At 40.1% G+C, this 24,754-nt stretch overlaps 1 protein-coding gene across 10 annotated transcripts in view; it reads left to right on the forward strand.

The window, feature by feature from the left end:
• Positions 1-24,754, forward strand: part of pparab (peroxisome proliferator-activated receptor alpha b) — a 184,005-nt gene that overhangs the window by 128,114 nt on the left and 31,137 nt on the right. For 9 of the 10 annotated variants that reach the window (XM_057836788.1, XM_057836792.1, XM_057836790.1 and 6 more), the window contains one exon: positions 17,418-17,672. In XM_057836788.1, coding sequence (XP_057692771.1) covers positions 17,465-17,672 — 208 coding nt within the window. In that variant the 5' untranslated portion in view covers positions 17,418-17,464. Of the gene's footprint in view, positions 1-9,544; positions 11,684-17,417; positions 17,673-24,754 lie in introns of those variants that run through there. The other variant, XM_057836795.1, reaches the window with a different exon arrangement.

A 24,754-nucleotide genomic window follows, 5' to 3' on the forward strand; every position in this document is an offset into this window, starting at 1 on the left:
GGCGACCTACGTGAATTGCGTAGATCCGAGGAGAAATTCTTTTTGGGAGGAGGGGGGGTCGGGAGGTTTTATTTAATTATTATTATTATTATCATCATCATGTGATTAACTTAGTACGTAAACTGAGCACTTAAGAGCACAGTCAGCAAATCCTTCTAGATGCTTCGCTGACGAGAACCAATCATCGGCCCAAGCTGCGTTCCATTATTCCAAACGCGCGCACGCCGCACTCCTTACTGTACATGGAGTGCTCGGAGAGCCTTTCGTTGCATTGCAAAGCTGCGAAAACAAAAAGCAGGCCTTATCCACACCGGGGCAGACCAGAGCGCAGCATACACACTTGCCTGTATTTGCCAGCAGATTGAAGTTGGTGAGTAATGGTTTCAATCGTTTTCACATTTTGCGATATAAAAAAGTTACTGCCATTCGTTGCAGCTTGCGTTGAACACTGCCAGAGCTAGCCAAATCTCCCATGAAAAAAATAGCTCCCGTTAAATTGGCGTCAAGCTTGTGTATTTAGCGGTAATGCAAACGAAGAAACACACTGTTGAGTCAAATTAAGCGACATGCTCTCGGATGGAAGGGGCGCCTCACATCGCTCCCGTCGTCCGCCGGAGACGCGTTATTTTCGGCTTGGATTTGAGCTGACGGCCGGTGTCGGCACAACACCGGCCCGATGAGTGGTGGGAATGAGTCCTGCTTCTTAAAGCTTTTCAGAAATACAGGGATCCCTCGTTTTTCGCGGTTAATGGGGACCAGAATCCGCCGCAATAAGTGAAAACCGCGAAGTAGCGCCCCCCATTTTTTTTGTGCGTGTTCAATGCATTTATTCAGATTTTACATTGGAAAAAAGATACATATATATAAGACATGTTTTTTCACTTTTTTCACCTAAGTATAATTTATGAATGGTTTTCAAGCACTTCAAAATGTAAGAATTATGATAAGTTTTAAACATGTTACTGCCCCACCGAATTATTTTTAAACAAGAATAAAGTAGTAAGAAAATGCTTGGCTTTATTAAATGCTTCATAGTGTGTCTACTCAAACCCTCTCAGGCTTTGGTAAACGGTGATTGACACATGTGCAAAGTTTTTCTTTTTATATATTTTTTTTTGTTTGAAGCAACTTCTTTGATTGAATAATAAAGACACAAATGTCCTAGCCAAAATGTGGCCCAAACGCAAAACAACATTACTTCAATGGAAAAATTTGTTTCAATCAAGAAAAATAGTTTTCAAATGCTTTTTTTGTCTCAAATTTATTTTTGCAATCAAAAACAATTTTTTTATTGAAGTGACTTTTTGGGGATTAAAAGTATATACTGTATTTTGATTGTAGCAACTTTGTTTTTGATAGAAGTAACTTTTTTTTTTGATTGAATAATAAAAACACAAATCGTTATTGAGAGAGAAAGAAATTACGAAAGCTTTAAAACTAAAAGCCACCGGGGAGTCTGTTTTTTAAAATATTTATATTTCATTACATAGACATGCGTCGTAGGGAAGGGAGATTGAGGGATAAAAAAATGAGTTAGATGAGGCTGCTAAAGGCAGTGGATACCTCATCAGCTGGGTGAATAGCAGACCTGGTAAGAACAAGTTTGCAAGGATAGTCGGGTATTAAATCCAATTATAAACACAATTACAATGTTATTTTTCTATAAGATTTTTATGTCATTGCTTTATTAATCATTAGGTGCTAGAGTTGTTAAGTATGGATAATAATGAAATAATAGTTTTAAGAAAACTGTGCTGTTGGTGGGTCAGTGACCATCTGATGTGGTTTGTTCTCAGATGAACAAGTTGAGGAAGGAAGTTTTGATGCAGAGGTTGAAGGAAGAAAAGAGGAAGACTGACTCACAGCCAGAAAGTGTTGATGACAGTTTTGATTTCTATTCACTGTTGCCCCCTCCCAATTAAAGTATGCCACAGTCGCAGCCAATTATTATCTAAAGCTGGTTCAAATTGAAGTTATGTTGTTTTAAGGTGTATTAAATACTTGTTCATGTGCTCCTTTTGATCTACGAGCACCGGCCCCTCCACCGGTCTCTGCACGGCCCTGCTGAAACACAGTGTGGGTCGACAGAGCTCAATATTTTGTTGGGGTGTACAGTGTACTGGAACATATTTCCTCCGCACCCTTCTCACCTTTTTAACCCCTGACCCATTTTCATGCCTGGCGTGAAAGCGCCATAAAAACTAAAAGGCATGCATTTCAATATACTGGTAAATAAAAACAGGGGTCCCCAAACTACGGCCCGCTGCTCCATATTTGGTCTGGCCCCCTGAAGAATTCCAGAGAGCATTTTGAATTTTTTTTGTTTTTTTTCTCCCTCAGTAGTGTTATTTATTTCCTGGCCTTTTCCAGTGAATAACTCAGAGAGAGTTATTTGGTTATTATCTATTTAATTCATAGTGCTATTATTATTTATTATTATTATATCATATTATTATTTTTATTTTATTTACTTTTGTTCCGTGAAGAATCCACAGAGGGTTATTTGATTGTGGCTTTCTGAAAAACAAAACATTTTTTTACATTTACGCACTCCTGCAATCGTCACACTTTTTCTTTTACAAACTGACCCCGGCCTCTCATCAGAGAAGGGAAAAGTTATTTGGCCCTCACGGGAAAAAGTTTGGGGACATTGCCAAAGGCAGAACAACGACCTATATGCCAAAATATACCAATATTTTTTATTTCTATTAGAAAAATGTTTCAGTAAAATGTTACACTTTCTTGTGCATTTGCCACTTATTGCCACAGTTAACATTGAGGCTTTGGGCCTCTTTTGACCTCGTTGTGAGTTTGTAAGGTTGTGACTTCTGATTAAACAAACTTGATGCCAATCAAAATGTTTGTTCTTCTTTTTCCCGAAATTAGAATCGATAAGAGAATCGATAAAGAATCGAATCGTTAAGCAATATCGATAATGGAATCGGAATCGTAAAAATCATATCAATTCCCATCCCTACCGACCGCTGCAACAAACTTCGCTCACGTTGCTACAAACTTGGCTCACGTTGCTACAAACTACGCCCACATAATGTTACGGTATATATTACATGTACAGTATATAGAACTAGATGCGAAATGACAGACTTGCCGGCGTTAGTAAACAGCTGCCATCTTAAAGCAGTAGACTTCTCAGGATGGCTCTGTTGTAGCAAACCTTTTGAGCGAATCTAATTAACTTTTTACCTAAAAAAAACCTCCTAAATCAGCGAAATCTTGACTTGAATCTATCTTTAAATGATGAAACAGTTTAAAAACTTTCACATGTTGAAAGTAGACAGAAGGAAAATTATGGAATAACGGGAGCAATTTTAACAACTTTAACGGTTGATTCACAACATTAAATTAATTGAATGTAGTTTAAAGCTGCTAATACAGAATGGGGATTTGAGTATTTTATTTACTGTTTTGATCTGTTAACATGTAGTTTATTTAAGCCTATGAGGATTTTTGTACTATTTTTGTAACTAATGTATGAAACATTAAAAATAGCTAATAGCTGTGGGGGGTGTTGTGCATCAACAATCGATTTATAATCGAATCGTAGTCTCTGAATTGTGATTGTAATCGAATCGTGAGGTGCCCCAAGATTCCCACCTCTAGTGTTTGCTAAGGGTGTAACGGTACATGTAATAGTATTGAACCGTTTCGGTACGTGGTGCTCGGTTCGGAACGGATGCATACCGTACGAGTAGTTTCTGACGGAATATAACCCTTACTTTTCGAGGCCATGAGTCGATCAGGTTACAGTTTCTTTGTGTAGGTTATATGTACTCCGTCTTCCCTACTATAATGAGGACCAACACGGTAGGACAGTATAACCCAGAAACGTCAACGGCCCGACAACTTCAGTCAGTCAGCCAATACACACCAGTCGCAGTGCGGCCGAGTGTTAGATGCGTCCCAGAAGCGGCTCAACGCGACGCACGCGAAAAGAACGGCAGAGTTTATTATTTGACGCGAGACGCGGCCCTTCTGCGTCAGTACTACTACCGGTAACTAGGATCGGGCCGGAAGTCACTCGTGTAAAATTACGGTGGATCTGGTCGATTTTCAAACTAATATGCAATCGGAACCTACTTTTTGAGTCCATCAGATCTCTTGAGTAGTAGATCGGGGCACCGTTGACTTGTCTTTTAAATAATAGCCCATTTAAATAAAATAAATTGAAATGAGCTAAAACACTAACACTATAATTAAATAATAAGAATAATACACAGATCCTGCTTACACAATTAAATGTATTAATTTCTGTGTGGCGCTTTAACATGAGAAAATCCACCAATAAAGCTTTTGAAAACCGTTCGTAAGAATAAAAAAAGTTTCATTAGGCATTTCATTTGTAAAATACATGTTAAAATCTTTGTCATTGGGATTGCTTTTCTCTTTAGCACAGGACTTCTTTTTTCTTCTTTCTTTCAGAAAGAAAGCTGACCAATACACAGGGTCTGAAAGGCAAATTGTTGTTGGATTATCTTTAAATACCCGCTACTTTTTGAGCAGAATATAGGCTAATGTTCCTATTGTTGAAAGCACAAAAGTGTGTAATAAACAACTAACATATTTATATTTTGCATTTTGTTTTCTTACTGTACCGAAAATGAACCGAAACCGTGACTTCAAAACCGAGGTACGTACCGAACCGAGATTTTTGTGTACCGATACACCCCTAGTGTTTACTAACCTTTAATTTTGTATAAATGCGAAATCATATTGGAGGAATTGCCTGCTCGGGCAGCCACACTCCGCAAACATGTTTTACATGTCAGTTGGTCCTCCTACTCTAAGCCGCGGCCGTCTGTTACTTTTCTGTAGCCGAAGTATTCCTATACTAGCGATCATGTTCTCTTCAATGGGGGAAAAAGTTCAGGAGTTTCACCTCCTCCAGCCATCGTGTAGCACAGCTGAGCTGACTCGCTGACACTGAGCAACAACTGGTGGGGGAGGGTTGAGCCTTGCACCTGAAGCGAGGGAATTCTCCATGCATTTTTTTGACATAAAAATAGCTAAGCTAAGCTACCTAAGGGACGGTACGACGAAAAAATTTTAGCGGTTTTGAAACTTTGCCGTTTTAATACCACGGTATACCTTGAAACCGGTAATCGGCACATGCCTAGTACATACCTATACACAAATTTAGAGACAAGTTTTGAAATCAGAGAGTGATTTCAACTCTTGTTTACTGGATTTTCAAAAGGACATTGGTAACAAAAAAGGCTTGCTATATTTCAGGTCTTCCAAAAGTGGAGACAATGAGCAGTGATCGTACTAATTTTAAAAAGAAATTAAGTAGATGTAATACTTTCTTTTTAGTGGGCACACAGAATCCTGTGGTAGGCTGCAAATCATCAGTGGAACATTATCTGTCTTTGAGCAATAAAGCCAACCTTTTGGTTTGTGCGGTGTCATGTTCGTGGCCGAGGTCTTACTGAAGTTCAAGTCAAACTTAAAACCCGACCACATAACTGATAAATTGATTTTACAATGGCCACTTAAAAATAAAAAGATATAATAGAAAATCTTACTGTACTTGATATCCTAGGCAGCATTTATAGCTAACTTTAGGCAGAAGGTAGGATAAACCTTGAACTGGTTGTCAGACAACCGCAAGACCAACACTTTTAACACCCATGAACAATTTAATCTTGAATGAATCTAAGGCAGAACCCGGATTTGAATGTGGAACTTCATAAGTGTGAGACAGATGTGCAATCCATTATAACACCATGCTTTATGATTCCTATCTTCCTACAGCGACAGAACCTGAGTTTATACCGGAACATGTCATATAATTCTGTACAGTTTTTGCTGCAGAGTCTGTACTGTTTATAAGACAACACAACAGGTGATTTGTGAATCTTTTGTTCCCTGCGCCGGCTGTGAAAACTAACCTCGTGCTGTTCCATTTCCATCCCTGCAGGGGATAAAGAGTCAGAGAACGTCTACTAGCCATGCTTGTGTTCTCAGCATGTTTATCCACCTCAGCTGGCGCTCATTCTGCTTAGATTTGTAAGGGCGTTAAAGAACTGGGAATAAATCTGTATGGATATTTTATTGTACTTTCAACCCTGCTGGAATCCCAGCTATAGATTGGCTGTTTTAGGAGTAAAACTGTGTCTTGTATGCATCCAGATAGTGTGAATGTAATCTGTTTTACTCCTCAAAGCAGGAGTGCAAAAACGTGCCTTTTACATTTTTTGTTCCTTAACGGGTAATCCAGTAGTAACACGAGGATAAAAGAAGAAATGTCTCATCTTTGTACTCAAAGAAAAAAATTAAGCGACTTATTTAATTTATAGCTTGCCAATATTCACAGTAACAACTGCATACAAACGTACAAACACTTGTGCCTTAATGTAACACTATGAAAATCATTGTCATGAATAGGGATGGGAATTGATAGGATTTTTACGATTCCGATTCCATTATCGATATTGCTTAACGATTCGATTCTTTATCGATTCTCTTATCGATTCTAATTTGGGGAAAAAGAAGAACAAACGTTTTGATTGGCATCGAGTTTGTTTAATCAGAAGTCACAACCTTACAAACTCACAACGAGATCAAAAGAGGCCCAAAGCCTCAATGTTAACTGTGGCAATAAGTGGCAAATACACAAGAATGTGTAACATTTTACTGAAACATTTATCTAATAGAAATAAAAAATATTGGTATATATTGGCAGATAGGTTGTTGTTCTGCCTTTGGCAATATGTGTTAAAGCAGGGGTCCCCAAACTTTTTCCTGTGAGGGCCACATAACTTTTCCCTTCTCTGATGAGGGGCCGCGGTCAGTTTGTAACAGAAAAAGTGTGACGATTGCGGAAGTGCAAAAATGTAAAAAAAAATATTGTTTTTCAGAAAGCCACAATCAAATAACCCTTTCTGGATTCTTCACGGAATGAAAGTAAATAAAATTAAAATAAAAATATAATATAATATAATAATAATAATTAATTAATAATAAAAACACTATTAATTAAATAGATAATAACCAAATAACCCTCTCTGAATTCTTCAAGGAAAAGGCCAGGAAATAATTAACACGATTGAGGAAAAAAAAAAAAAAAATCAAAATGGCCGGACCAAATGTGGAGGCGGGCCGTATTTGGGCCGCGGGCCGCAGTTTGGGGACTGCTGGGTTAACATGTATTATTTACCATTACATTGAAATGCATGCCTTTTAGTTTTTGTGGCGCTTACACGCTGAAGTGGGGGCGCCCTTGCGCTTCCTGACGCGAAGAAGAACGCGCTCACGTGAAGAAGAGCGCGCTTACACCCGAAGAAGAAATGCCGCATCCAAGCGAGTGAGCAAGTTAGTGAGAGAGGGAAACACTTCTACGAGCCTACGTTCTTTGTTAATGTTAATATCTACAGAGGCAACGCCTGTATGTATCATCTTTTGTGTTGTTGTTGTTGTGTTTCCACTCGCGATCAGACACTTAAATCCACTTGTGTAGTGGTTTGAACGATGTGCTAATGCTAGCGAACGAATGCTAACCATTTTTTTATTACTGTTATTAACAGCTGATCATCGCTGATTTACATTGATGCAAACCTGTTTGTTATTGGGGACGAAATTGATTTGTTTCATTTCTATTTTTAGTTTCACTTTTCAAGTGATGGTTGAATAAAGTCAGCAAATTATACCAACGTCTTCTGCATCGTCATTTGGGAGTTTAGCTTTCTGTATAGCCAGGACTGAGCCTTAGCCTCTCTGTGAGGACAGCGCAGTCGTATTCCCTCCCGATGCAGTTATCTCCACCTTGCAATGACTGCAAGTCGCTTTGTTGTAATTTTTCCTCGTGAAGTGAAGACACACTTTCGTGCGTTTGAACCTACGTGCTGTCATTGTTATGTTTATGGCTGCAATGCTCGTGCTTACCTGTCATAACCTTTTATTTTCACACTCTTACGCGTCTTTAGGAATCGTTAAAGGGATCGTTAAGGCTTTTTCATTGTGATGTCGAGGCCTCCAAACACTCGGAACCGGTTCCGAATTGGAATCGGATTTCGATTCCCATCCCTAGTCATGAACATGCATGTAAAAAAGAAAATTACAGCTATCGATTATTAAGGTAATCGATCAATCTATAAATTAGTTTGAAAAATCGAGTAATCGGAGTACAAACATTAATGCGTTGCGGAAAACATTTTAGGAGGTGTAAAACAAACAAGTGTTTATGCTTACAATAATATTTATTTTGGCTTGCTAAGATTGCACTTTCAAAAGAGCATTAAATGTGAATAAAAATGTTTCTTCAAACTATGCAGAATTGCACTTTTATTTCACAAGAGCAATAAATGAATTTAAAAATATATTAAAATACCTGAGCTTAGCCTCAAACGATAAAAAAAATCGTGAGGATCTGAGTACAGCAAAAGAACAATTGGCTAACTTGAATAGCAAAAGTCCGTTAGCTTCAATGCTATAAAATGCTAACTTTTTATTTTATTTTACAATGCTGTTATCAAATCACTCAAAAAAATATTCCCACAAAAAAAGCTGCTAAATATACTATTAAACTAAATAAATGCATAAACAAACATATTAGCTCAAACAAAAACAAACTTATGTTGGATTCAGCCGTGTTAGACGGGCTGTGTTAACCCAAATCAATAAAACTAAATCCCCTCACACACCCATCACGGTGCTGGGTGATGGCTGCCAGTCGGGAACCTGGCAGCCACAGTAATAGGGTGGTAGGTGGGTCCCACACTTTTTTATATGGCGTGGCTCCTGGGGTGTGGCCTCCCCTCTGCCTCGGCTGCCGGCCGCGGGAGTAGGTTGGGGGGTCGGGTCTCCGATCTTGCATCGCCCCGTGGCAGTTCCTGGGCGTTCTCCTGCCTCCGCCTTCCCCTCTCTTCTCTGGCTGGGCATCCGCCCTGCGCTCCGTCGCGGGTCGCTGACTGGGCGCCGGTGTATCAGCGGGGTGTCGCCTGCACCGGCGGGGGACCCTGCCTTGCCTGGGGCTTGGTGGGCCGCTGGGGGTCCCGTGGCGTGCCGTGCCGGTTGGGGGGCTGTGGCTCGTGACCCGGGTGGGCGGGCGGGGGTGGGTGTAGGCGTGGGGTTGGTGGTGCGTCCCCTCCTGCCATCCCTGAAGGCCGGTTGATGGGTGCGCGGGTGGCCCGGGGGACCACCCTGGGTCCCGGGGGGGGGGACGATGGCTCCTTTGCTGGGCTGCGGGAGGAGGGATGGGCTGCGCATGGCCCCCCGCCCCCGCCCTCCCTCCCTCCCTCCCCGGGCTGGCTGGGTGGGGGCTGTGGCCCTGGGTTGGCGCCCGCGCGGCTTCTCCGCCCGTCTGCGTGGCTGTCGCGCGCCCGGTGGGGCCTGCGTGCTGCTGGATGTGGTAGGGCATTCTCGGGTCGGGGGTCCCGGTGCCGGGATTGGCGATGCGGCGGCGTAGGGTTGGTCGCCAACGGGCTTACTCATAAGAGATTCACACGATTACTGGGTTCTAGATCACAGAACTGATTTGTGTACACTCTACCCCTTTCAATCACTTAGCTTATAGGCTTATAGACACCCCCACCCCCATTCTCCTCTTTCACTGGCCAATAGGCCCCCACATGGTGTAAACCGGAAATACATCTCGCTGACGATAGCACCAGCATATTAGTAACTAGTTTAGATGTTCAATGTATATCTAGTTGTTGTTTGTGTATGTGTTTCTTTTCCTTCTTCTCTTGTATTTCTTTTCTTCTGTCCCCCCATAATCCCTTCCTGTTCGCTGCTTTGTCATAATAAAAAGGTATTTTGAATGATCACAATGGGAGTATGTCAGACTCTCAATGTGAAACATTAAAACTGTTCAGAATCTGGGCACTTAGACTTCCATTCTCTGTGTCAAACAGCTGAACAGGACAGGTTTAAAAAAAAAAAAAAAAAAAAAAAAAAAAAAAAAAACTAAATGCAACACTTTCAAAACAAACCATTACGTCACTCTAATAGCGTACCGCACGAATGCTATTTTTAGACCGCAAGGCTGCGTGACGTCACCATCGTAAACTGGAAGGGGGTCAACATAGTAGCGCGCTCGCATGCAACCCATGTTAGTACTGCTTGTTTTCTGCCGGTAATATTTCAAAAAAGAACATGCCGAGGAAACACTGCTGCTATGGAACTTGCAGAAACGACTCTAGACATTACTACTTTCCACATATGGTATGAAGGATGTTTTCTTCATACGTTTCCCGAAGCCAGAAATTCTGAGGGGAAAAAATGTGAACAATGGATGAGCATGTGGTTTTCTTCATACGTTTCCCGAAGCCAAAAATTCAGAGGGGAAAAAGTGTGAACAATGGATCAGCATGTGCGGACGTCCAAAAGACCGGTTTAACGCCAGCAAGGTGAAGCCATTCACCTTTATATGCAGTAAACATTTTGTTGGGGGCCATGGTCCAACAAATAATAATCCTGAATATTTTTACTCATTTTTTACCGTGGCAATTTGTCGTGCTGCTTCTGTCTGAAAATTAATGACCTGGAAAAAAAATAAAATGTTATTTATATATCACAACAGTCATGTAGGCCTATTTTTGTAAAATACGGATATTAAAATAAATTAGCCATTATTGGCCTTTGTCTTTTTGTAATAATCCTGTTCATGCTTACAGGTACACTCTAGATTTAACAGCTTTACCTTTTCTGTTGTAAAGAACAACCTTAGTAAGGGGGATGTGTAAATAAATTAATAGAATTAAGATTTGTAATCAATGAACAAATTAAAAGTGTTCGTTGGCTGTCACTGAGTAGCATTTGTGTTTGCTACACAAAAATAGCTAAATAAATTACACCCAACAACGGTCAGAGACGCAAGGATATAATATATAAGAAAGACAGGGCATATGGTGGTAAACGATTGCTTCTTGAAACAGGAGATTGTCATTGTCAGTGGCGTAAGGCAATGCACACAAGAAAAAGGTGTCGAAAAAAAAAACTAACTCTGGATCACGTCAGCTGTTTTTCCCGTCTTTGTCAGCCCTCGACACTCAAGCCATCTCTTTAACTGAACATTTGTATGTTCTTTCACATCTTTAGCAGTGAATTTGGCACCAGGGACATCATTTTTGGACAGAACTGGTAGGTTTATCTCAGTAAACATCTCGTTCGTACACTATTTACATGCATCTAGCATGAGGGACAAATGTGAGTTTGACCCGCCTAGCAACAGTTGCTAACCTCATGAATATTAATGAGCAAAGGTGACGTGTTACGTGCGGTACGCTATTAAACGAATCCTCAAAGCGTCAAAATTTAATTCGAAGCTTTTTTTCTATTGAATTACTGGAGTTAATCGATTAATCGTTGCAGCACTAGTTGTCATAGTGATACAGAGTAACTTACTGTAATGAGCCATTGTAAAGGTTGCCCAATCAGAACTTGAGTAGCATTCAGAGATGGGGCAGTTTTTTATGTACATTTTATTCTGTCAATCGTGTGGAATTTGAGGCAATTTGGGATTTATCATGTACGTCGAAAGAGTGTGCACCACTTGGCAACGACCAGTGGTGGGCACTTTTGATCAGGTCTTTGAGTTGCTAACTACAGAAGAAGAGGAGATTATAGCAAAGTCACTTCAATGTTGCTTGGGAAACCACTCAGCACGAAGTTTTTGTCAAAAATGATGTGGGAATATTCTGAGCGAGAGTGAAAACACAAAGAGGTTAGCTTGAGAACTCCCAATTCTTTTAGAGGGTAGCACTTTTTTTAGTTGCCTTACTTGAAGTTTGTTACGGGCTTTAGCTAGTTATTCAGTTTGTCAAGAAATGTCTGTTGATTACCCTCATGGCTTTGATTTAAATTCCACTTTACATCAAATGGAAATGTAGTTAGAATTCTTTCCCCTCATGATCATGAAGTTTATGGTTCGAATCAAGGAGAAATAATGCAAGGCGGCAGGTTCATTAAAAAAATGTCCATAAGTTTAAATGTTGTCTATCATCTGTGTGTCCTGGGATTGAATGACAATGTCCCTTTAGGAGTTTTGAAAAAGGATGGATGGATCAAAGTCTAAGTGAGGGCAGCTAAAGAGTAAACCTTTTTACAATTGCACGAGTAAAAATTGCTTATCAACGTGTTCACTTGTCTACTGTAGCACAAAGGCTTTTAGTGTTGCCATAGTAATGTTTTCTTTGTATTTTTTTCCGAAATGTCATTGATATATACCCCTTTAATGTTGTGCAAAAGTCAAAATAATTTCAAAATAATAGTAACAATAATTGGGATATTTGCCTCTTGTAAAATTTCACGTGTGCTGTCATTACTCGCAATCAACTAGATGGATGATCAGGTACAGTACTTAACATTTAATTATCATTATTTTTTAATAATTATGGTAATGGGTTTTAAGGAAAAATACTTATATATATTGTTCATCTATATAATTAAAAAAGGATCAACTAAGCCCGGGGGCGGTGTGGCATAGTGGTAGAGTAGTCATAACCCAACCCTGAGGTTGTGGGTGCAATTCCCTGCCATGACTCCCAATTGTGAACACTGTCGTCGTTTCTTTGGGCAAGACACTTCACCCCAGTTGGGCTCAATGGGTCTGGCAGCGCCTTGCATGCCAGCAGCAGCCCACTGGTGTATGAATGCAAGCATGCATGCATGAGTGTGAACACATAGTACAATGCTTTGTGACACTTGTCAGTGAAAAGCACTACATAAGTAAAGTTGCTTTGCTTTGCTTTAAACGGGTAAAACTCATGGTCTGGTGTAGTGCTGCAATGATTAATCGATTAACTCGAGTATTCGATTAGAAACGATTCAAATGAAATTTTGCTGCTTCGAGTAGTCGTTTAATTAAAATGGCGTAATGGTTTGTTTTTAAAGTGTTTGCATTTCGTTTTATTGATTTGGGTGGATACACGACCCTCTAGTCTACCTCATTTCACGTGGCTGAATCCATCTGCTCCCTGTTCAGACCAACACACGCAAAGTTTTCGTTTGAGCTAATGTTTTTTTCTAATGCATTAGTAATTTAGTTTACAGGTATATTTAGCCGTTTTTTGTGGAAATATGTGTCTGAACCATTTCAGAGCATTGTAAAAAAAAAAAAAAAATTAGCATTTTATAGCGTTTAAGCTAGCGGACTTTTGCTATGTAAGTTAGCCAACTGTTGTTTTGCTGTACATAGATCCTCATTTATTCATTTATTTTTATACTGTTTGAGGCTCAGCGCAGGTTTTTTAATTATGTTCCTAATCCAATTACTCGATTATTCGAACTAAATAGTTCATCGATTAATCGATTACTAAAATAATCGATAGCTGCAGCCTTAGTCTGGTGTTGTCTTAGTCTTATGATGTCTAATGTGAACTCGTTGGCCAATAATTAATCAAACATCTTTTGTGAATTTTGCTGTCAGTGGGTCTATGTTGTTGTTGAACAATTCGAAAATTCTGAGAAAGTAGCAAAACATCGAACATTTGTACATGTGCATTTGGAAAGATTTGTTAGGTGTATCCTCAAAGCAACTTTTTGTGTGTCATTCATGTACATTTTTTAGTATCTAAATATCTGCCATGACACATGCATTTACATTCTCGCACAGTATGTTGGAGGCACAATAGGTCAAGTCAGTCCATTGGTTGCTGTGGTTGTGAGGTCATAAGCTGAGAAAAGTATGTATGTTATTGAAATAGAACATGTTTGCACTGGGTGTCTGTTGACATAACACCTCACAGTCCACATTATGGCTAGCTGCATTACAGTCTCCACTTGCAAAGAGGCATTCGTTCTTGTTCACTAGCAGCCTTTATTCAACTTTTGTTGGCGTGATAAAACAACTCCGGGTTAATATGTGCCAGTGTTAAGCAGTGATTAGATGGGAAGGATTTAAAGAAACAAATGAATATGTGTTTTGACAGAAAATAGAATACACAGGCAGGAAAGGTATCAAAACTGAGGTGGTAGATAATATGAAAAATGCTTTTTTTGGGTGCACAAAACAGTGCTGAGTAGGGCTGCAGCTATCGAATATTTTAGTAATCGAGTAATCGACTGAAAATTCTATCGATTAATCAAGTAATCAGATAAAACTTTTTTTTTTTTAGGTAAAGAGCAACTATAAATATACATGAGAAAAAAAAGACATTTAATCCAATATTGAACCATTTTCAGTCAATCAATGTCTTTATTTTCGATGTACATTGTTGAAAACAGCCAACAATTGCATCTAAGATGTGACTGGAAAAAAAATTCACTGCTTTCACTCAAAAAACTTCAACATCTTAAAAAAAAAAAAAACATATTTCTTACCTAAAAAATGTAATTACGCTCGATAACACACATCACTTGAAAGCTACGTGTTTTTCCCACGTGTTTCAATTTAATTTCCATTTGTGTCAAGCTATTTTTAACTTCTAGTTAAGTTTTAAGTTAGTCTAAGTCCTGATAGGATTTTGAGTTTTTGCAGTGTTCAAAATAAATGTATGATACTGTACCTGCTGTATTGGAGCACATCAGGGACCACTGCTACTTGGTGTTTCATTCAGCAATGACTACTGAGCTAAAACTGACAGTTAGCTTTATTATGTTTTAATTTTACACCCTCATCACTCTACAGTGCTGTGTTTCTACAGATTAAATAAAGCCTGTATGTAAGACACGTTAGCCACACATCGATAGTGGTCATAATCAATAGAAACCTAGCCCTCCGAAGGGCTAACGTTACGTGAGCGAGTGACAGTAACGTTATATTTGTTAGCGATGAGAAGTCTACTGCTTAAAGATGGCGGCTGTTTACTAACGCTGCCCAGACGCGGACAAGTCTGTCATTTCGCATCTAGTCCTAAATGCATGCGATATCTATGAGACGCATCGGACACTACCTGCTACCAAACTTGCATCATGCGGGCGTAGTTTTTAGCAACGTTGGCGTAGTTTGTAGCGGCTGTCGGCTGCGGTAAGGTGTTTTTATTTTTTTTGTATTGCTTCTTCCTCTACGCACGTGACGTCAGCACGTTGTCCCGCATTAAAAGTAGTCCAGGCAAAACGTGATGCTTAGAGCAGGCAAAATTAAACGATTCCTCGAGGTGAATAAAATTACTCGGATTAGTTTTCAAACGCGAGTTACTCGAGTTGCTCGAGTATTCGTTTCAGCTCAGGTGCTGAGTTTTTGATGTGTTCTCATTCACAAGCCAATTTAATAGAGTTGTCCGATATTATCCGCTATCTGATACGTAGGCCGATAAAAGCATTTTGAAATGATATCGGATAATATCGACATCGGTTTTTCAATAACGGTTCTGGGCCAATATGCATGTTACCTTCAAAGTGAATGCCTTTGTACAAGAGCTGGTCACAGCTTAGCACAGCAGTTATGCTTATTGACCATTAGATGTCTCTAAACTAAGGCTAGGTTCATATATATATTTTGTCATATATTTTTTTGGCATGCCCGTTCAGACTGCCTTTGTCCATTGAGCCCGTTCAAGTATCACGCATGTGCACTAATTCGCAGTCCGAGATGCGCTGTGCAAACGGACCCGCATGGCAGGAACATCAAAACAAATTCTGGTTCAACGTCATTCTAGGGTGATCATATTTTGAGTTCCAAAAACAGGACACGAATAACAGACATAAATAATCCCCGTTTAGGCTTATATTCAAAGTTTATATGGATTGATAGCGTGCACGCACTGAAAGTTTGCCCCGACTCGACGGCCGTGTAAGCAATCTTCAAATAATGCTCATTTGGAGCACAGAAAGAAAACTGAGCATTCTCAGGCTTATGCCCCCATGTCATTTTTTTATGACTGTTGTGAAGCTCTCCTCTTCCCTAAAAGCCGCGTTCAAGCTAGGCACTGTGCTAATGCACAGCTACATCGCTAACGTAGCGCCCGGTCTCTTTCTCTTTGCTGACATAATTGCTGTATGAATTCCGAATTAGGGGACTTGACAGTTCAAACAACAGCCACATTCTGGGGAAATGTGGCCCAGAGCAGATTTTAACCACATATGAAAGTGACCGAGATCGGATTTGAAATGGTCCAGTTTTATGCAACCTTGCCTGATCAGACCGTTAATGCCTGACTCGAGTCGTAATAACACGAAAAATCGGATTTGTGCATGAAGACCTGCTGTATGAACCTAGCCTAAGATGCTTGGGATTTGTTATGTGACCATACCATTTGTTTTCATGGTGCATAAATTAAATGAACGAGAAATGATTGAAAAAATAATCAATATGTTAAGTCCACAACCACATACAGTATATTAGTGTTGGTTTGGTATCAGATTTTTGAGTTAGACAATATTGGGATATCGTTTACCGGTTAAGAATTCATGATCGGACAACTCTACAAATTAACGTTTCCCAAGGAACTGACTACAAATTTATGCTTTTGTTGTTGTACAATATTCACCGATGATTATTGCTGTACTCGGTAAAATAACATCATTTTCCCAAAATGAAGAGTTAGTGATGCAATTTACTTTTACGTCAATGCCACATAAGTAGCTGCGTCAATGGAATACCTCTCATTTCAGTCCCTTTCAAAAGTAGTCACTGAAGTCAGAGGGTGTAAGCATTTTGAGCATGCACGTGCATTTGTCTGGCAGCACAGACAAGTTGAGGTCAAATTCAAGCAGTGTGCTAAAGTGCTGTGTGGCAGCTGTTATCAGACTTTTTCATCTCCACCTTCGCACCAGCTCCAACGCCCCTCCCCCTCTTTCGTCACGTCTTTGATGGACTTAAAGCGGGGCCTGATGAAAGGGGCTTACTGAAGATTGACCTAGTTTACATGTTGAGGTCTGAATTTTTGAATACCAGGTGGAAGACTCGCTTCAGAAAAGTACCATTTCGACTGGAGCCGCCTCTTGTTTGCTCTCGGCCAAGCCCGTAGACCCGGTTCCCCTCTCACAGTACAGCCCCAGCCAGCCCAGTGACCTACATTCCTCTTGCTGTATATCACTTTAACCGTCTAGCTACGCTAGACGTCTGATCAATTGAACAGGGAGGGTTGGCAGCGAATGAATGAATGTTCATTCATTATCAGCCCTCCCAGTTTAAATCGATCGAACATCTGCTGGTGACAAACTATTTAAATTCAGAGCAGAAGCCACACGATTGGACATCTATAATCGTCAATGGTGCTGAAAGGGTTAACAATGACGTCATAAAAACTGTAAAACTTGACGCCTTCATTCTATAGCTTTTGTCAAATGTGGGAAATGTCAGTCAAAAAGAAACAAGACTGGTGAGAATACTTGCCACGTGCTTTCCAGGTTGCCTGATCGTGTTTGTGAGGCGTTACAGTAAATGGCGCAAATCAGGTCCGATTATCGAGATGTGTGTACAATTGATATTAAAACGAATACTCGTATAATCATAACATTTGCATCCATGTTAAAAGTCAAAACGATTATCACCCTTTTTTTCCCGTTACTTCCAGTCTGAGGAGTGAGCTCGCCGGCCTTCCGTCCTTCTCTCGGTCTCGTCATGGTCGACATCGAGAGTCACTACCACCCGCCCTCGCCCTTGGAGGACTCGGTGTTGGGTAGCCCTCTGTGCGCCGATGACGACTTCATCGGTGGCATGGAGGAGCTCCACGACATATCACAGTCCATCGACAGCAGTAACCTCAGCTCTTACGACGCCCCGGAGTACCAATCGTCCAGCAATGGCTCTGAAGGCTCCGCTGTCTTTGGTAAGCAACATATTCATTGTCCAGCCATTCGTCCATTAGGCTTGCGGTTGTGCTCAATTCAACACTAGAAGAATTTGCAATGAGAGGCAAGGTACACCCCGAAGTGGTTGTCAACTTTAAATGTACACTTAAAGTGCATGAGACACGAAAAAGCATGTTTATTTCTAGAGGTGTGCATCGACACCGCCCACACGATTCGATTCGATTACGATTCGGAAGGCCACGATTCGATTCGATTCGATTCGATTCAGAGGGTCACGATTCGACTCGGTTCGATTCGGCAATGCATTGTGATGCATTAAAGCCTGGGATGCATTAAAATCCTAAAGCAAAGCATATTTTTTGTGAATCATGAGCCAACACACGCGGACAGACATTAAACAACTTTTTATTGGCTCTTGTGTCACTCCTGGTCGAAGTCAAATGAAAATAGTATACTTTCATATATATCTTTAAAAAAAAAAATCAGATCACAGCATTTAATTAGTGCTTATAATGAGACCAGGGCTTTCTCTTTTTTTTTTTTTTTTTTTTACACACAGTAGCAGCCTTTCACACAATGCAACATCTGAACTCCTGTGCAAAATCAGTAATAACAGTCACTGTATTTTAGTCACAACGACCCATCAATAAAAATATTCAAGTAAATATTAAAGAAAACGACAAAGAAAATATTGTAGTGCAGCAGCATCTTTATCGCAATATCAATCCAGGGATCAGTTCAGTTGCAAACAAAACATCAACTAAATTGCAATGTAGAACAAAAGTAAAATGTAGGCCTTGCCAATCTTATATCTATAATATTTCTCGCTCCCTCTTTCTCCGTTTCAGCCATTGTTATGTTATGTCCTATCTCTCTGCTCTCTCGATTACAACTGCGCTTGTCTGTGACGTTACTCCGGTAAGGAAGCGGATTTGGGTTCCTCGTCCCCCCTGCATAGAGGTTAGATCTTGTGCCCGAACCCGACCCGACCCGAAATGTTAAGCATTCACGTTTCGGTGGGTCGGGTCGGGCCGCCGCGCCGGACTAATAAAGTATTTAAAAAAAAAAAAAAAAATGCGCAGAGGGCTGTGGCGCAGCCCTGTTTTTCTTCTTCTCCTCCCGTTATTTCGTTGTGTGAATGCTTTTATAAATTTCATAAATATATGTAGACTATTTAAATATTGAGTAAACTTGCGTTTTTTTCCTGCCAACTGAGAATTCGTTACGAAAGACACTTTTATTTACGCACACAAAGGCAAATGTGATCCATTTGAATCTTCTCCTCTGTGTGTCTGTAAAACTGTTTTTTTTTTTTTTTTAATCAAACTTTCCCAGCGTTATTTCGTTGTGTAAATGCTTCTATAAATTTCATAAAAATATGTAGACTATTTAAATATTGAGTAAACTTGCGTTTTTTTCCCCTGCCAACTGAGAATTCGTTACGAAAGACACTTTTATTTACGCACACAAAGGCAAATGTGATCCTTTTGAATCTTCTCCTCTGTGTGTCTGTAAAACCGTGTTTTTTTGTTTGTTGTTTTTTTTAATCAAACTTTCCCAGCGTTATTTTGTTGTGTAAATGCTTCTATAAATTTCATAAAAATATGTAGACTATTTAAATATTGAGTAAACTTGCGTTTTTTGTCTGCCAACTGAGAATTTGTTAGGAAAGACACTTTTATTTATGCACACAAAGGCAAATGTGATCCTTTCGAATCTTCTCCTCTGTGTGTCTGCAAAACCGTGTTTTTTTTATATTAAACTTTCCCAGCGTTATTTCGTTGTTTAAAGGCTTTTATAACTCTTATAAAAATATGTAGACTATTTAAACAGTAAGAAAACTTGAAGAAATGAAAATGAATTGCTGCTGCTGCTGCTGCTGCTGCATTATTTTTTTTTCCGCATCACTCGGCTCGGGCATGCAAATCTATAGTTAATTGATCTGGCATGGTCGGGCTTCAATACCAACGGGCCGTGTCGGGTTGGGCTGGAATTTTTTAGGCCCGATCTAACCTCTACGGGCTTGCTTTGAATGTAAAGTAGCTCTCTCTACAGGTAAACATGAGAATAACAATACAAATGGGGAAACCAAATCCATTGCATCACCGGAATTGCGCAGGGAAAATTTTTGAACGTACTAATATATTTTAAAATGCGCTGAATCGATTCAGCGTGTTGCCCACATCGAATCGAATCGTCCCTGCCCCGCATCGGGATGCATCGCCGCATCGATTATTGTTGACACCCTTATTTATTTCATAATACACACGGTATTTTATGCTCCTGAATGATATGGACCGCTTGGATGTGTGTGGAAGTGATCGCTATATTTATTTAGTTTTTTTAATCCCACGCCATGAAAATGAGTAACCTCCGGCTTCGGTCTTGCATTGAGGAGGAGGGCGTTGTGACGTGTACGGTAGAAGGCGTCCTCTTCACTATACAGCGTACTGTTGTGTATGAGGACAAAGGATTCAGCTGATTTTGCGGATTAATACGTTTATTTTTCGCATCACGCCAGCCAAACGGCTGCAGAAAAATCATTCTGTATGAGGGAGAAGCGTATGCGCCTTTTTGGAGTTTCAAAAGGTTCCCATTCACCGTGGATATTGGCCAAAACAAGCGTGACTACTGTGGGACCATTGGACTTCCGAGGAAGTGAGTAAACATCTTGTTTAGTATTATGTCAAATATTAATACAGCTATTACAAAGTAAACACTACAAACTTTGTTTAAATAAAGGACTACTTACGTTTGATCATTGATAGGCATGTAAAAAGCTCTCCTCATGCACATTAGCAGCACGTTAGCTGCACAACAACTGCAGCCGCCCTCCTCCGGGGAACGAACTGTAAATTGCTCTCCGCCGGGCGGTTTTCTGATCCGCGAAGACAATCGACAACCCAGTCGTCATGTCAAATAATCCAAGCTAGTTATGTGTGATTTTCCGCTTCGAAGACTTTGAAACATCACTCGGTTCGGGTTAGCATGTCGGCTAGCTGTCACGCCTTTTGGTTTGTTTACATTCTCCGAAACCGGGAAAGGGAAATGACATTTGTCCGATTTAGGTGTCATAAAATATCGTTCGGGAGGTGCGACAGTAAAGGTGAAGTCAACAGTTTTGACCATTATGGAGTAATTTTGCCATGTTGTCCTGAGTAAATGCATTTTTATTATTTCATATTCCATTTAGCACAAGACTGTTATTTGTCATGACCATGCCATTTACTTAGCAATTGGGGAAAATACTTGGATAAAAAGAATATCCTGTAAAAATATTGAAGAGACAGGAACAATGACATTTTGCAGCTCTCTTCGTCGCGTTTTCCTCGTTGTGAATAGTTCCCCCTCGACGGGCTGACTGGTCCTTCTCAAGCCATTTATATAGCTATTGGGGAAAAATACTTGGATAAAAAGAATATCCTGTAAAAATATTGGAGTAGAGAGACTGAAACAATGACATTATGCGGCTCTCTTCGTCGCGTTTTCCTCGTTCTGAATAATTCCCCCTCAATGGGCTGAATAGTAAAACTGATGAGCCCAGTCTACTGCTGACATCATCCACCTGTTGGGGACACTAAAGCCCTATAATGGTAGGAGTGGCTAACCGGCAGATTAAAAGACTAATTTCTCGTCATCTGCGCTTTGCTAAATTGTTGTATATAGTCGAATCGTCTCAAAATATGATTCTAATTCACATAATAATGCCATTTAAGACTTTTTTTCTCCTGTCGTATGCTCTTTAAAGTGTTATTTCCAAATCGGTTCTGTGACGCTGATCAAACCTGATGTCGCTCAAGTAAAGATTTTTGAAATGCCACCAACAAAAACTATCACAACATATCTATTCAGCAATGCAATTTGGGAGATTTTAGTTGACATGGAGCCAGTTACAAGGAATAGTCATGCAAGATCACCAAAGACAAAATACCTTTCTACTGTATTTTCTTGCACTTAGGGCAGTACTTCTCAAATGGTGGGGCGGCGCAGAGCGATGCCAGGGGGGGCGCGAGTGACCTCGGGGAACATGCTTTTATTTTTTTTATTTTTTTTGCCGTACTAGAATAAAGTGTACTTGCACATCCACTCCGTGGGTGGCAGTGGCGCTCTCATTTTCAAAGTGCGTGCAGTATTTTTGAAGTAAGCAAGAGCACACGGAAGTCAGAGACTCATGCAGAGCTGGACTCACGCAGCGACCCACTGTCTTCTTCGGTTCTCACGTGTCCGGCCGAGAAGTGCCGTTTTCGGCTTGGGATCGTCACGACCACCGCCCTCACCTACGGTTCTACCTCGGCCGCCGAGAATGCGCTTTTTTCGGGCCGTTTGCCTTTGACTTTTAATATAGTGGGAAATGAGGAAAGACCACTGTTTACCGAGTCTAAAAATGATTATAGCGGAGAAGCCAAATCAGTTAAGACGCCACTTAAAGACATTCGACCTCAATCTCATAGCCGCTTGATTGTTTTTCAGCGAAAATGTGCCGAATATTGCCAATTGTCACAATCGTCCCGCTTTGTCAGTGTTATATCAGTAAACCAGTGAGCACTGTGGTGAATCAGCGAAAATAAAAACTTTCCTTCTGTCCAAAGACTCCCCCCCCCCCCCCCCCCCCCTTCTATTCAGTTTTGTTTTTCGGTCAAATGTTTTGGCACGTTGTCCTGAAGAGTAAATGTTTCTAATCAATTTGAATTTGTTATTATTTACTGATTTTATTACATTTTATTTTTCAGTATCAAATGGTCAAAAATGTACCTTGAGTATATTTTTACAGTTTGGATGTGACTTTTTTTTTTTTTTTTTTTTAACTTCAGGCAAATTGATGCGCGTTAAGTCTTTTCTGTTACAAGCAACACAATGTTAAAAAAGTTATACTTTATTATAAGTTGATCTATGTTACTTTTTTTCTTTAATAGAAAAAAAAGGACACAATGTTAGGCTGAGGCGTACTTATAATAGTAATATAGACGAATGATACTATTTACAGTGGTGGCAGAGAGTTGGGGGGGGCGCGAAACATTTACGTCTTCCTTGGGGGGGCGTAACAGAAAATAATTGAGAAGCACTGACTTAGGGTTAGGTCATTTGCGTGCACTGTGGCGAATTGATCTTAGACTCTCCTAACACCATATTTAGGGATTTAACTTCTTGATTGCTATTTCGTGCTCTTAGGATGATTTAGCCAACAAATTAAGCAAATTTATTTTCAAACTAGAAACTGCAATTTCCGGAGAAATTACAATAAGGCTTTGCTGTGGTATAGATCCATCAAGTCACTTCCTGTTGATTTGGGGACATTTCGAGGACATGTCGTGTTGCTCTCAGGTGATTTCCTGTTGATCTGGGGACATTTTGTGGACACGTCCTGTTGCACGGCTTTCAATGGTCAAAAATCACAACACAAGTTTTCTGCCATTGAAAATGAATGTGAAATTTGGACATACATGGCTGTCAATGGCATTGACTATATGGGCCCCAGTTGAGTGTCAATGGGCTGTAATGGTAAGCGGTCAAAACTCGCATCCTATGTTTTCCTGCTATGGAAAATGAAGGGCAAATGTTTGCCTTTAGAAATGAATAGAATGACGTACAGTCCCGGACAAAAGTCGGGTCGCTTATCCATTTTGTAGAAACAATTGCTAATAACCTGACTTTAAATTATTCAGTTGGTTTCAGAAATGGCTCATATGAAAGCTAAGACCCTCCCAAATGATGTTGAATGTACAAAAATATATTTGTTTCACTGAAAAAAGATTAATCATTTAATGAAGACATAAAGGTCAAATTTTGGCAAGACAAAAGTTTTGTCGCCTTCAGAAAGTAGTGTGAAAATTGAACAAAAAAATGTACTTCAAATACAAAAATATGTTACATAACATAAGCAAATTAAGTAGTGGTGCTGTGAGATTCAAATTTAATGTTTTGTATGAATTCCATGGGCTTCGGCAAGGATTCATACAATTTATTGATGAAGTCATCAGGAACATCAAAGAAAGCAGTCTTGCATGCCTCCCACAGTTCATCAACATTCTTGGGTTTTCGTCTTCCATGCTTCCTCTTTCATCCTGTTGTCTGGTGACTGGGCTGGCGAGTCCTGGAGGATCTTGATCTTCTTTGCCTTTAGGAACTTTGAGGTAGAGATTGAAGTATGCGATGGAGCACCATCCTGCTGCAGAATTTGTCCCTTTTTATGGTTAGGAATGTAAGAGGCAGCTAAGATTTGTTGATATTTCAGATTATTTATGTTGCCTTCCACCCTGCAGATCTCTCGCACACCCCCATACTGGATGTAACCGCAGACCGTGATTTTGCCACGACAAAACTTCACTATTTTGTGGAAAAGGTGGATTTTTCAGATGAATCTTCCATTGAATTACACCACAGTCGCCGCAAATATTGCAGGAGACCTACTGGAGCCCGCATGGACCCGAGCTTCATTCAGAAAACAGTGAAGTTTGGTGGCGGCAAAATCATGGTCTGGGGTTAAATCCAGTATGGGGTGTGCGAGAGATCTGCAGGGTGGAAGGCAACATAAATAGTTTGAAATATCAACATATCTTAGCTGCCTCTTAACATTCCTAACCATGAAAAGGGAAAAATTCTGCAGCAGTATGGTGCTCCATCGTATACTTCAATCTCTACCTCAAAGTTCCTCAAGGCAAAGAAGATCAAGATCCCCTAGGACTGGCCAGCCTAGTCACCACACATTAACATCACTGAGCATGTCTGGGGTAGGATGAAAGAGGAAGCATGGAAGACGAAACCCAAGAATGTTGATGAATTCTGGGAGGCATGCAAGACTGCTTTCTTTGATGTTCCTAATGACTTCATCAATAAATTGTATGAATCCTTGCCAAAACCCCTGGAAGTCATTCAAAATATTACATTTGGATCTCACAGCACCACAGCACCACTACTGAATTCGCTCACGTTATGTAACATATTTTTGTATTTGAAGAACATTTTTTGTTCAATTTTCACACTATTTTCTGTAGGCGACAAAACCTTTGTCTTGCCAAAATTTGACCTTTATGTCTTCATTAAATGATAAATCTTTTTTCATTGAAACACATATATTTTTGTACGTTCAACATCATTTGGG

Source organism: Corythoichthys intestinalis, chromosome 5 (genome assembly GCF_030265065.1).
Source record: "Corythoichthys intestinalis isolate RoL2023-P3 chromosome 5, ASM3026506v1, whole genome shotgun sequence".
Classification (NCBI taxonomy): Eukaryota; Metazoa; Chordata; class Actinopteri; order Syngnathiformes; family Syngnathidae; genus Corythoichthys; species Corythoichthys intestinalis.